Source organism: Colias croceus, chromosome Z (assembly GCF_905220415.1).
Source record: "Colias croceus chromosome Z, ilColCroc2.1".
Taxonomy (NCBI): Eukaryota; Metazoa; Arthropoda; class Insecta; order Lepidoptera; family Pieridae; genus Colias; species Colias croceus.
The window spans coordinates 9,838,776-9,853,803 of record NC_059568.1 but is presented as its reverse complement, the minus strand read 5'-3'; the positions used below and the strand labels follow the sequence as shown (position 1 = coordinate 9,853,803).

At 35.5% G+C, this 15,028-nt stretch overlaps 1 protein-coding gene across 10 annotated transcripts in view; it reads right to left on the bottom strand.

Annotated features, from left to right (window-relative positions):
• LOC123705411 (triple functional domain protein) overlaps window positions 1-15,028 on the bottom strand; it is a 101,860-nt gene that overhangs the window by 32,635 nt on the left and 54,197 nt on the right. For all 10 annotated transcript variants that reach the window (XR_006753304.1, XM_045654158.1, XM_045654162.1 and 7 more), the window contains exon 30: window positions 11,842-12,088. Coding sequence is in view for 9 of the 10 variants with exons in the window: in XM_045654158.1 (XP_045510114.1) it covers window positions 11,842-12,088 (247 nt within the window). In the remaining variant the exon portion in view is untranslated. The remainder of the gene's footprint in view (window positions 1-11,841; window positions 12,089-15,028) is intronic.

Below are 15,028 nucleotides of genomic sequence, written 5' to 3'. Positions count from 1 at the left end.
ACGTTTCAACGGGTTTCACCGCAATAGCTCCATTTATGAATGAACGTCTATTTAGCCGGGGTGTTACGCGGTTCGCAACTAGGTATGTAGATTGTTAGTGAGGCACCGTGTTCCCGGCTAAATCAACGAGAGCCATTTTCTGTTTGTGCGAATCTCATTTAATGCTAGAGAAATGTAATTCATCAAGCGGAACTTAATCACCCGCTTTTATGCTCATATTTACGTCCGAAAGTCTTTCTTGAAAATATTTAAAAGAAATTATGGATTAAAATGTGTTTTTAATTAATGTTTATTCTTTATAGTATATACGTATATAGAAACTCTCAGTTTTAAGCATTTTAAGATAAATTAATATCGATTTATACATAACTATTTTATGTTAATAATTAATGCTAATATTTATATGAGAATGTAATCACAAATCAAAACTATTAAAAGACGTCGTCTGTGTGGGATAACATTACCCTCACACTATTATTGTTTTTAAAAACATCAATTTAAAATAACTTCTTATAAGTGATTGTCAATATACTCACCAGAAGTGGTTATGAAAAAAGGGAGATTTAGTACGCAAATTTATTGATGGATTATGAAAACCTACTACGTAAGTACTTTAACAAAAGATAATGAGCTCGAGCAGTTTTATTATCTATGCACTAATTAGTCAAGGTATAATAAATAATATCTCACAAAAGGTAATATAGTCAGTAGATTAAAATATTATTATTATAGAGAGTCGCCTTGCGTTAGTTAACATAATTAAATAGATAACTAATTACACTAAGACATTACTGCAAGCATAGCTGGTAAGGTTCGCATAAAATTCCTTACGTCATATCGAATTAAAAGTATAAATTTAGATCGTAACTATATTAATTTGGGTAAGTACTACGTACGTTTAATAAAAAAAGTCCCTAAAATTGTGGAACTTCAAATCGGACGGCGGGGTTTAACGAGGCATGAATGAAAGTGCAATTAGTCTTACCATGGTGTTTGTCCATCAACACTAGTTTCACCATGAAAACGATAAGCGTACCGAAACGTAGCGTGAGTCTCGCGAGCCTCGGGCCCACTAGCCATACATTATTGTGCAAGACCCGTCCGAGCTCCTATTCAATTTCGTATATGGTAGCAGTCGCGCACGCACGTCCCATTGGCCAGTAACCGAATCCAAACTAAACGGTCGCGAATATTTTCTTTGTACATCACGGATCCGACACGGCTTCAATCTTCACGCAAATATTTTGATAATAATTTTGTCCATACGTAAAACATGTTAATGCAAAGGAGTTTCGCCAGTAAATTCATATTTATTGACTGTTTAAAGATTTTGATAAATATATTCTTCTATGAGAACGACTTTAACACATTAAATATTTTACTTAATATAATAAATACCTATTTACTTTTTTTATAAGTATTGAAAATAAATTTCATACTTTAATTATAAAACGTCGCTACCCGGTAAGATAGAAAATCTTAACTCAAGGCTGAAGGCTACAATATTATATCCTTTAAACCTCAAGTATTATAGACGTAAACGTCCAAAGTAAAAAACGAAGGCGATTTTTAAATTAAAATAGAAATAACTTTCATTCTTAAAATAATCGTGCGAAAAAATTGCTCGTTAAGAAAACGGGGTATCGATGATTAACGATAAGAATAGAGTTCAAGTTTTATGCAAGGTCGTAATACCACGGGTTTAGTTTATTGTGGGTAATACAGAGCGTGCGTACATAAGAGTGTGAGTCACGCATCTGTTTTGAACAGATAACAATTTTATATTCTCCTGTAACTGACCACCGAAAGAGCGCGTACCAAGATGAACAATAACTTGGACCGGTAAGGAAGTTTTAACAACGACGACATTTATAGCGACCTACTGACCGATTGCCCGATGGAAATAAACAACCGAGGCATTCTGTACAAGACACATTAAACAGAAGAAATGAGTAAATACCGCATAATTAATGCAAGCTCGGGTACGCGGCCGGCGGAACCAATTGTTGATTCTAATAAATAATAACTTTGAAAGGCCTTTCGCTTACCAATCACAAATTACAATCATACGTTCATAATATTATTACAATGAGTTGTAACGGGCAAATTTAAATTATAATAGAATTTAACAATTACATTGTTATTTATAGCAGAGCGAAAATATTATTGAAACGTTAATTAATCAATTCCCAGCATGTCCAAAATGTATTTCCTGAATGCACTGTTAATAGTTCATTACATTTTACACAGTGTAGGTACATACATTGTATGCTGTACACAACAAATAAAAGCCAACGCAAAACTTGTTGAGATAGACATCTAATATTTTTCATTTCGTTGAGTGAGCCGCATGCTAACCGATTTAGCTAACTAATATTCCTGCTTTTTGAACAACTCGCTCGATTTATATTTGTATGCAAATTTATTTTAAATATGAAATTTTAGAGGAAATTCTTAATATCGTTATGCAAATCATCTAGGTATGCATCATAATTATGATACGTGATAATCACTATGTGGAGCTTAATTTTGATGAAGGCAATTTAACTCGTTCGCACGAGCGGCCTTAATCAGTTTGCAGACTTTGATAGCTGATCAATCTACCACCGCGCTGACTTCAGATGAGATGAATTATTGAAATTTGCCCGCTAATAGGAAACTTTTATATGAGATTGCTTGCAGCCTTAAGTTTTATTTTTACTGATATCGAGAGTACATACTTAATTATTTTGAATTTATGTATAATGTCTTAAACAATTAAAAAGTTTCACTTTAAAAAATTATAATCTCACCGAGATTGCCGTTGCCGTTTGCCTTAGAATGAGAAATCATTTTAGACACCTTGTGATAGGCCGATCGCAAAGAAATTCGGGAGTTATTTCCGTTTGAGGAACCACTCGAGGTGGTGCTCGAAGATACCGCGCTCGAAGACCCAGAAGAGTCTATCTCGGTAAAGCCCTCCGTATCGCTCGACGGGGTAGAATCCGCACAGGCCGCCATAACCACGAAGCACCACAACACAAAACACTCAACGGGTTAAATGAAGTTAATTCCCGAACGCGATGGCGGTGAAAGCGTAACTTATCGCGATCGCACAGTGAATGTACCGAGCAGGGCGAGCGTGCAAGCGAGCAGGCGGACCGGAAGTAGGGCTCGCTGTGAACGCATCAAGCGGCGTCGACGACCGTCGGGTTCCGGGTCAGAAGGCGTGCCCAGTGCATGGGGGTGCGTGCTGCACCGGGGCCGCGGGAGGCGCGGAGGGGGCAGCGGGCGGGTGCGCGCGCCCCGGCCGCCCGCCCGACTGCCCATCGCACGCCCACCGCCGCCGACAACGCGCCGGGCCCGCCGCGCCGCTTGCGACACGTCTCGCGACCCGCTAGCCGCTAGCCGAGAGCCCGAAACACTCGTCACCGCCACGCTCACGCTATACCTACAGCGCACACTATATTTAAATAAATACTTCGTATGTGTGTGTTTTATGTCTGATACGACAACAAATCTATAAAACTATAATAACAGAACTAAATTTACTGACTTAACTTTGTAATTGTTAAAAAATAAAACTAAGAGATAACAGTTTTGTAAATAGATACCTAAACGTATTTTAACTAACCTCATAAATTACGGAACATTGCTTATATTCTATTTCAACAATATAATATTATAATAAGAAGGAATATTATATTTATTTATTATCCCTCTTCAGTATTATAACTCCGAAAATAATGTATTGTTTTCTTTCTGAGCTTTTTCGTAATCTCTATTGAATCTATTCTAATATTTATGAATATTAGAAATACACACAGTACATAATAAGCAGTATCATTATTTCACGTTTAATAGGTTTTTTTTTGTTACATTCCATTAGTGCGAGTGTATCCATAGTGCTAAGTGTATCCATAGTGTTAAGCATAGTTTAAAATATAATGCGTTACATTATGTCAAATATTTTCTGGTTTACCTTCCACGTTCATACTTCGTTTAACGATTGCTCGTAAAAATTAACGTTCCAATAAACAACCGGCCATTTGTCTAACCATTGTTTACTTTATATGAAATTGATTTTAAACAGTTGACTATTTTTTATCTATATATTTACGCTTAAAGCATCATCAATAAATAGTTTTTGATATTGTACCTATAAAATAAAATAATTTTAATAAAAAAATAAATAAAATAAAAACTAAGAACTAAACTCGACAAACTAAGAACTTTGTTAAGGAAATATCCTATGATTTTTCATTATTTCATATTTATGACAATTACTCTGCAAGTAGAAACTAAATCATAAGCTGTAAGTAATTAGAGGCAATAGATATTTATATAACGACCATGATAACAAATGGGATAATGATTTCGGAGCAGTCTAATGATTCAATTATTTAAATAAATATATAATTTTAGTAGATTTCCCTAAAACTAATTACTAATTTGAAACACAAATAGGTAGGCTCCAATGCTAATAATAAAAAAATAACTAGGTACTTGAATCAAAACAAACACGAATCTGTCTTATTATCCTCCGTTTCATTATTTTTTCACTCTTAACAAGAACTCTTGAAGTAAGACTCCTTAATCTAAAATACGTTCCTTATTAGAGCGTAATAATATCGACTTCATTGTCTTCTTATAATAATCCCAAATAGAACACACTCCGCACAATGCCAGTCGACATCAGCATAAATAAAGTACTTGAATATTTCTTTGTAAACGTTAAAACGGAAAGTCTGATGGCAAAGGTATTATTACATCCAACGTGCTATGCCTATGGCTTAAGAAGCCGTAGAACAAAGGCTGGCGCCAAAGGCTTGGACCATTATTATGGAATAAGTCCCTATTACGTCGATTGATCAGGCTCGGGGAAACAGAGCCTTTGTGAGCAGGATGAAATAGGAGTCAACTCATCTATATACCTAGCTGAGATTAATCATCCCCGCAGTCTCGAAATAAGAGCCGAAAACAAACATATTTGGTATGTGTTAGTTTATGTACCGCAGTATAATACCTGCCCTGATAATTTTGTTCACGTTGGTAACACAATTAAAATTATATACCAAGCAACAAATATAACAACTTGTTTACAACACGCTCGTGTGTTATAATAAGATTAAACTAAATAATATTTCATTTTGTAAAAGGTGTCACAGAATATTTTATAAGTAAGAACATTAATATTTTGTGGACTGGAACGATACCTACTGAGTACTGTTAAATCACTGAATAGACGGATAAGTCCGTGTACAAATAATATTTGTAATGTTTATTGTTTACATTATACCTACTACGTAATATTTCTGAGCATTTAAACTTTAGATAAGTATGCTATGTGCAAAATTATGATATTTAACTAAAAACTACACAACAATAGACTAGTTTTATCAAAAACGCTCACATTTTAATTAATAATAATAAATATACTATTACTTAATAGTTATTTTAATACTATTTGCACTAAGGAGCACTCGGGAAGCAGACGAGTTCCGAGTAAAAGTTAAAAATAGTGTGAGTATAGAGAAAAGTCTTTAACAGACTGTTGCAGTTGGTATGAAAAGCTTTCAATTTATACTTAATTACAAAGGGCAGTGGCAGGAGCAGACAGACAGGAAAAAGGCTTCAAACTTATAACAACCCTCCTTCACAAGTACGACACCGTTATAATAATTACTATTTGTACCGGCAAAAAGGTGGCGCTTCAACAGTTCCTGTGCATTTTACAGCACCGCTTTCTGTAGCTTCACAATAAATTACGCTGAGATTATTGTACTTTTCCGAGAGCAGTCATATTTATATTGTAATATTTGCAATGAATGATTTCAATTGAAACGTCCGTTTCACAAAGGACGATAAAAGCGTAGACGGCTACAAAGCTGTACAAATGAAATTGAGTGTCTGTTTTTATTTTTCAAAATTAGCTCATTATATTTTAACGTATAATGTGAATGCGGTTCTTCAAGATTTCAACTTAATTTTTATTTGAGACAGCTGAGGATTTGAAAGCGATTATCATTAAAATTGTAGCTAAATTAGAAGAAGTTTGGTAACTTTTATTTTGGATAGATAATTATTCGTACAGTATGCGACTGTTTATATCGAATAGGTAATCATTTAACAAGTGATTACTGCGTTAAAAATAACCGACTTCAAACTTGCACTTGCAAAAATGCCCATAAAATAAAAACTACTGGGCCTATCCGAATAAAATTTTTATGGGACCAATTCGACACCATCCCGCATCGAACAAAAAAAGAATCACGTAAATCGGTTCAGAAACCTCGGAGTAATCGGTGTACATACATAAAAAAGACATACCGGCCGAATTGATAACCTCCTCCTTTTTTTGAAGTCGGTTAAAAAATTAAGTAAATCGGACGACGTTGTATCGAGGGTGTGGACAGTTACATAGAAAAATTACAATGATTAACTGTGCTTAATTTAGTGCTGTCAACACAAGTTTATTTAAATCAAATCTAGTGCAGGTAGGAGAGCCCGTGGGAGATCGTCCTTCACCGATCTGATAACCAGATGAGACGTATTTTTTATTAAATATTTTTAAGTTCAAAATATATGCCTATAAATGCTTGCCTAATGGCTATTTTTTATTCAATTACCTTTTATCGATTTTTTTTTCATCACTTTCATACTTTGGATAACCCAATGAAATTTATTTTACAGATAGTTTTTGGTACACAGAATATGCCTAGTATGCTTGCCTACTCATTTCAGTGTATAACTACCTGGCAAGCAGGTGTAAACAGGTAAGTCGAAAGTTATCTCAAATTTTAGATTATTTTATTTTCAAAATCTGTCATAAATACTTGCCTGCGAAAAATCGTACTTAAAGTACTGTAAAAAAAAAAAACCGGCCAAGTGCGAGTCGGGCTCGCGCACAAAGGGTTCCGTAGCAGCAAATATAATAAATTACAGTTAAATCAACCTATCTCAAAAACTATAAGAGATACTTTGATCAAACCAAAAATCGTTGAAAGAGTTAATTAGCATGCATCACCTCTATTTTTTTTAGAATTTTATACCCCGTAGTTATAAAAATAGAGGGGGGGGGACATACTTTTTACGACTTTGAGAGCTGATATCTCAAAAACCGTTCACTTTAAGAAAAATGTTTTTTAGAAAACTTTATATCATTTTAAAAGACCTTTCCATTGATACCCCACACGGGTATGTACATCGAAAAAAAAAATTTCATCCCTCAGTTACATGTATGGGGGGCCCCACCCCCAATTCTTTTTTTTACTATTTAGTGTCATATTTTTGTAGCGGTTCATACAACACATATTCCCATCAAATTTCATCAATGTAGTACTTATAGTTTCCGAGTAAATCGGCTGTGACAGACGGACAGACGGACAGACGGACAGACGGACATGACGAAACTATAAGGGTTCCGTTTTTGCCATTTTGGCTACGGAACCCTAAAAATAGCCATGACCACTTTTCGATAGGCAAGCAATTATAGGCATATTTGTTTATAAAAAATATTAAAAAAAAGTACGTCTCATCTGGTTAGATCGGTGAAGGACGATCTCCCACGGGCCTTTAGACCATGAAGTCAAACGACAGAAGCTAAATGCACTCTATTTAACAGAAGAAAGTCAGTCAGTCGGCGTCTGTACGAGATGTTTGCGAAAAACGTAAAATTCAGTTTGCTGGCGATGCAAATTGATACTTAACTAATAGAGATAGGGAGGCGAATAGGGGAATTTTCTGTAATACTCGAGTGTGGCAGTTTAAGATATGAGAGATACCTTAGACCTAATAGAACAACCTTGTTAACTATTTAGCTCTATATGTAGTGACGCGCGCCTAGGATAGACGATCAGATTAGTAAAAAAAAATCGATAGTCTGAAATACTCGAGCGCGTCAGATTAAGATATTGGGGGTTGATTTTAGTGTTTTAGGACTAAATTTAATTAATCTGACCATAAGTCCTTGACGCCGCCGAGTTATAGGGTCGCGAACTTGTAAAAAAAACGTTAATCCGGCATTCTCGAGCGCGATTTTTTTTTATTTTTATTTTGAAGAATATAATCTAAAACTTACTAAAAATAGAAAATCTGCCGGTTTCCGCATGGCCGGTAGTCTGGAGGAGCCATTTCGTTTTCCGAAAAACATATAAGCAGCAGTTGCAGCATATAAGTCGCGAACTTTACTTTTTCCAAAAAAAAAGTTTAAATAAACAAAAAAGATAATTTTATTTTACAAAAAAAGTCTCTTTTCATTTTTGTCCAAAGTTAATTTTTTTTTTACTTGAAGCATCATAAAAACTCCCGGTTTTTTAATATATCTCGAAAACTGAGGGTGTTAAGAAAAATTGATATGAAATAACGATGATTAAAAAAAAGAAACCCACAAACCTTTTTCGGTCAGATTAAGAGAACCCACCAACATTTTTGTCAGATTAAGAAAATATGCTTTCAGGATACCGAAATAAACCTCCCCTATGAAAATCTGACGCGCTCGAGTATTTCAAAAGGACTTTTTTTTTCTGCATTTTCAAAAATTCATCGTAACTTATCGTCACGCCGTAATTGTCAGTTTTTTTAAGGGGAGCTTCCTTGGGGCCTACTTAACACCCCTTCCGAAAATCTGACGCGCTCGAGTAATTTTTTTTTGTGCATTTTTGACGAGTTTATATGCCTAGCCCCACCACGCAAACCGGCAGATTAGTATACCGTTGTTATTAGAGGCACTTGGGGCATACGTAGTATTAATATCTGACGCGCTCGAGAATGCCCAAGTAACTGTTTTTTTTTTTTTACATTTTCGAAAATAAGTACGCGCCAAACCCACCGCTAAAATAGTTTTTACCATAGAAGCTTTTCTTTTCGAAATTATTTTATCTTTCGATTTTGATAAGTCTCGACGACGCCGCGGCCGTTACAAAATTACGCCATTTAGCTACCTCGCCTCCCTATCTATAAAGCAAAGTTAAAGTACGGACTACGGTGTACGGTGAGCAAGCGCGGCGCGTGGTGGGCTTAATACAAAAATACTTAAAACTTCACGCAATCACTGGATGCCGAATTTCAAAAGCGTTACGAGAAAATTTAATCGCACGAATGCAGAGTTCAAACGTGCCACAAAGGGAAGTTAATATTTAATTGAACCGCGACGCGACGTAAAAATGTTTTTTTATTTTAATGTTATCAATATATTATCATTACTGTTGTGCGTTTACTTTATCAGTGCATATTAATGTCAAATTATGATTAATGCGAGAGGTTGTGAAGAAGTATTAAAGTTGACGGCTACGACGAAATCGATAAGTCCTCTACCACTTTAATTCAAAAACACAAAAATGTATATCATAAATACATCTATCGATTCTTAGAATAAAATCACAGGAAAGTCAAACTGTAAATTGAATATTTTTGAAAATAATACTTGGGGCGTGATCTAATCGTTACCAAAAAATATAGTATTTAGAATTTTTGTCTGTATGTCCTGGCTAAACTCAATAAGTACTGCATGAATTTGCTTCAAATTTGGTACAGTAATACCTTGAGACCTGAGGAAGGACATAGGATAGGTTTAATCTCGGAAATCAAACGGGAACGGGAACTATGGGGGTTTTTAAAGTTTGAAAATAAATATTTAGTTCTATGGCTACCGGCGTTTGAGAAAATAATACATTATTTATCAATTATTATCTACAATAATAATATTCCTATATAGCTAGCTCTACGTAGTTTATGACTCATAAACATTCTTTAAATACTTCCCCTTACAATGCCTTTATAATCATTTCACAATGTTATTTAGTCAAAACAATTCCATTTTATATTTATACCGCATTCGGAACGGTTGTATCTGTACCCCATTTTGAATTTAGATTTCCTGTGACCCCTCTAAAAGTTAGAGGCAATTAAATTGCTGATGTGAGTATTTGCAATTCCAAAGAGCTAAACCGACTGGACAGTCGCAATTAAAGGAAGGAAGAGTTGGCAATTCGATTGCACTTACTTTAGTGAGAGCCACTAAAAGCATAAATTTAAGTGATGAGTACACAAACATCATGCGGAAGTTTGTTCATTAAAATTATCGCCATTTCATTTCCAGCCAGTCGACAGTTCATTAAAATTATTATTAAAATATTACACAAATGCTACTACCTATATTTCATGAACATAATATACTCGGATATATTTAAATATCAACCTCGAAATGTAGCCTGACAACTTTGTATACAATCTCTTTGTTTATTAAAAACAATGTTTCGTGATAAGTTTTATTATTGAATAATATTAATTATTATCGAAGTCAATATAATTCCTCTAGGGAAAAGATAATAAAGCGTTCCGGTCATGCAAGTTTACTGGAGCATAATGTGAAATATATTTCAATAGATTGCCTCGTATTCAATCTAGCCCAACACCGGCTGAGCGAAACTTGGAAATTTTTATATTACTAAAGTTGATATATTTCTGTGCAAAAGTCTGAGCAGTTTGTGGGAGATTCAATTTCAATTGCTTGTAGCGACGACACGTGCGATAATGTTGCATCGTTACTATTGCGACCCGCGACGATCAGAACAACTAACAATAAGAATAATATACCTTTCTGATTTGCGAAACACGAAACAAACTATCACATTAGAACTGAATTCAATGTAATAAAATTCTTTCAATTGCACTTGAATGCAGAAACTTTTAAGCTCGTCGAAAGACTGGTAGACTTTTATTTTAATAAATTGTTATTCACTGACAAGATCTTATTTACTCGGCTATTGATTCAACTATTATATAAATGCATTCAAAGCTTAAATCGCTCGGTATACTTGACATGACTCTCCACCGACTTTGTTGCAATACACACAAGTGCAATTTATGCTAGAAACAGTTCAGGTTAAATACTTGGAACAAATATCGAGGATATTCAGTTGACAACTTCAAAGAAGCACAGTACGTCTCCGCGGTATTTCGAGAGGAAACTTATTGAAAAATAACATGTGCCTCAGATAACAATTTCAGAAACACACTCTATCGTTTTATTCACTGACTACATTTTATGAAGGAAAAATATTTATGCGTAAAACAGAAAATATCTTTTCTTTTAGCATTCAATGAAGTATAAAAATGTGTGGTTTTTTAACTATATTTGGTATTGAAGAACAAGAAATGAGAGAGCTAAAATGCAAAATATTAAGTTACTTAATGAAAACTTTAATAATTGAAATATATTACAATGTAAATAAGTAATTTAAGCCTTTTAGACGAAGAATAATTTGAATTCCCAGCTTTGGAGCTTAAATAATTTACTCAAAGTCGAGGTATAGAAGGAATTGTTGAGCATAAATCGTTCTTATCGATAAAAAGTGACTTCATTCACTTCACAGATGAATGAATCATTTCTTTATCCAACGTTGTAAATAACCGTGTACGTTGTAAGTGTATCGCTGTGTCGGATCACGGCTGTGTACGAGTTGATATTATGTTGTCAACGGTCGCCCTCCTGCACCCATTACGATGGCCGTAACGAAATCGTCTCGTTAGCCCGTGTATAATGTTACTTCTGCGATAGGGACATACGTTCTCGATGTCTTATTGCTCATGTTTCTGTGTTGTAGTATATTAGGTATTAAATTATTTACGGTGTTAGAAAAATTTTACTGCCATATTAAATGAGTCGCTTTACAAATGCTTAATTGTGGTTTAAAACCGCTCGCAACCCTGTCCCGTCCGAGCAGACAGAGTGAGCGTTTGCCTCAAATGGCATTACTAGATAAGAGTACGAGACTTACTGCTGTTAATTAAAATTTCGCTGATTAGATAAGGGCCACGGGACACACGAAAATAGAAATGTATATGAAAAGCATTACTAACCTATTCCGTCGTCGGTGGTGGGCAGCGGTTGGCGCGAGGGCGAGGTCTTGTGGTGGGGCTGTGGCTTGAGCACGAGCGCGGGCACGGCGCCCTCCTGCGGCGGGTCGCCGTGGATGCGCACCAGCCACCAGTCGGGGCGCGCCTGCCACGACTCCAGCACCTCCACTTGCTGCCCCTTCGACACTGTCAGCTCGCCGGCGCCGCCGGACGTGTGCTCCGCGACCACCCATGTCATTTCCGGTCCAGCCTGCAAGACGTTTCTCATAAATAAAATGTACCTATCTGAAACCTAATTTCCGGTATCTGCGAAAGACGTCTATTGACACGTAGACTGATAAATCGATTTTACAGTACCGTTTTCTCTCGTACGGCCGAGCGAAAACGCGTTTTTTATTTCTTTTGAAAAACTTTATTCTGAAGTATATACATTACTAGATTTCCGCCGGCGGCTTCGCCCGCGTATTCAAAGGAAAACCCGCATAGTTCCTGTTGTGGGATTTCCGGGATAAAACCTATCCTGTGTTAATCCAAGTTACCGTCTATACGTGTGCTAAATTTCATTTTAATCGGTTCAGTAGTATTTGCGTGAAAGAGTAACAAACACACACACGTCCTCACAAACTTTCGCATTTATAATATTAGTAGGAAGGAAGTAGGGATACGTAGGTATAATAATAAAAACTTGCCTTATCATTGAAAAAAAAAACGAACACTTAAAATAATATAAATGTACTTTCAATTATGTATAAAAATAATTAAATACTAAAAATAATCTTAAAATTTTAATGAAACAACAAGTTCACAAACGCCTTAGCTTTTCACTCTTAAGCGGCATGTTAGGTAAATTACGGGTCAAGATAAAAATGTATTCAAGAGATTTCACACAATTTTCTGGAGTGTACATTCAGCGTGCATAATAGACGGTATATTTTGTGAAACGACGTTGTTCCTGAAGTAAACGAACTGTTAAGACTTGAGAGCAATGGCGATAGGTTTTGACTGTAATCTCTCCTGCGTGAAGTATAACATAAACACGAATTTATTCACGGTAAATATTTATGTTACGGAGCGACATGAAGGCATTATAATATTATAAAAGCGTTATTTGAGTTTATACTGTCAAGTTTAAAACAACGCTACTAGGTGGTTTACATTTAATATGCATCAAAATGAAACAAACACATGAGTAAATTTTCATATTATATGTATCAATTTACCATAATAGACGGTCAAGAGCAGTAGGCTGTAGGATCGATGTCAACTCTATGAGCTTATTGATAAGCAAATCAACTAATAAGATAACAGCAATGATAAGCTGTCTCTCAAACATATATATACATATAGCATATTGTTTCATAATATAGGGCCAGTGGGCAAAGGGTGGAGGAGCATTTTATATGTAGGTATAAGTAGCTGTGCTCTGCGATGTTACCCGCAGTGATCCGTTCCTGTTAGTCTTAGCGTGATGATATATTGCATATAGCCTTCCTCGATACATGGAGTATCTTTACATTTTAACACGGACGCGTGGGTGAACTGAAGGTTCACCCTGGTAGCGACATGCGCAAGGGCGTCCCCCCCCCTTGACGGGGATGAACCTCCATGAGGTATAATTATACCAAGTTTAATCGAAATCGAACCGTTACTTTTCACGTGATGCTTGCACATATAGACAGACAGACAAAATTTTTTTTAATCACATATTTGGGTTTGGCATCGATCCAGTAAAACCCCCTGCTATTTATTTTTTCAATATTTTCAATGTACAGAATTGACTGTTCTACAGATTTATTATATGTATATAGATGATAGTTTATCACTAGATGCTATCTACATAAATATCATTCAAAATAACACATAAAGTTATCGCTAAAAAGTTTCCAATATTCCGAAATCGAAAACAATTGATATAATGGCTGTATCCACTATCCATCCAATTCGTTTATTTCGTTATAAATGCGCTAACAGAATCGCTACGGTTCAAAGTATTTTGCATAATTTCTAATAAAGTAATGGTAGTCGCTACCAAATGTATTCGTGTATTAAATTACATAATATGCGAGAATATAGGTAATAAGTCATTAGACATCCGACTCATGTTCATAGCACACATTAATTGCCAACGCAACCATTAATTATTATCGTAATCGCCATCCGCTAGTAAAATTCAATTTGGTCAGTTATATTCGATAGGCATAAAATTTCAGATTTTCCAATATTTTATCCACATCGATGAGTTTGCTTTCGAGCCCCCATTGTTTTGCAGATATTCTGTTTAAATATCTTCTGTAAACAGAAAAGCCATTTTAATTAAGCGGAGCTGACGTTCCTACGTACAATACGATTTTAAATTTATTGTTTTCCTTTTCATATGTTATTGAATATTTATATTTTCCTTAACGCCTTTACGCCTTTAGTACACCTACGCATTCGTTTGCGGCTGCGAATCTCTGCGGAACTACTGTACACACTGTCATGTACAACGTTAGTACACAGCAATGTTTTCGCAACTTTTTCGCAATGATATGCCATTGTAATTTTCTCCATGTTTGAAGTTTTCTCCATGCTACCTCTTTTTTGTACGTATTTTTATAATCTTCGTGTCCAATTGCGTATAATACGGGATAATCTCGAATATGATGCAAAAATAATTCAGTACTTTCGGCATCCATGGCGCGAAAATCTGTCCTCACCTACATAACACGATCTGACGCTTTGCGATGCGAAACATCACTAGAGAAACTTATGCGTCTGTGTAATGGCCATTTCGCAACAATACTGACAACGACGCAACTATTTCATCTATCTATGTGCTAGAGTGAGACATATCATAATATGCGAAAACCTGCCATACTACTGACAGTTTTTTCGTTGTTTCGCTGCCGCTCGCAAATGCGTAGGTGTACTAACGGCGTCAATGATATCGCAATGCTTTGACAACTGCTGTTTATTATTTGTACTACAGCATAATATAATTATTTTTGTATAAGTGGCATTTGAATATTATTATTATAGTAGTCCAGGAACCAACGCAGGAACGTTTCTATATTGTTTCATATGAATCGATATTCCGGTAAAATTGTAAACTGAAAACCTTCAATAATTTCAATATCAAATCCATTACGTTAGATGGATCGTTGAACAGACTATAATTATCTAGCAGATCCTCGGCCACTCGCGGACCTTG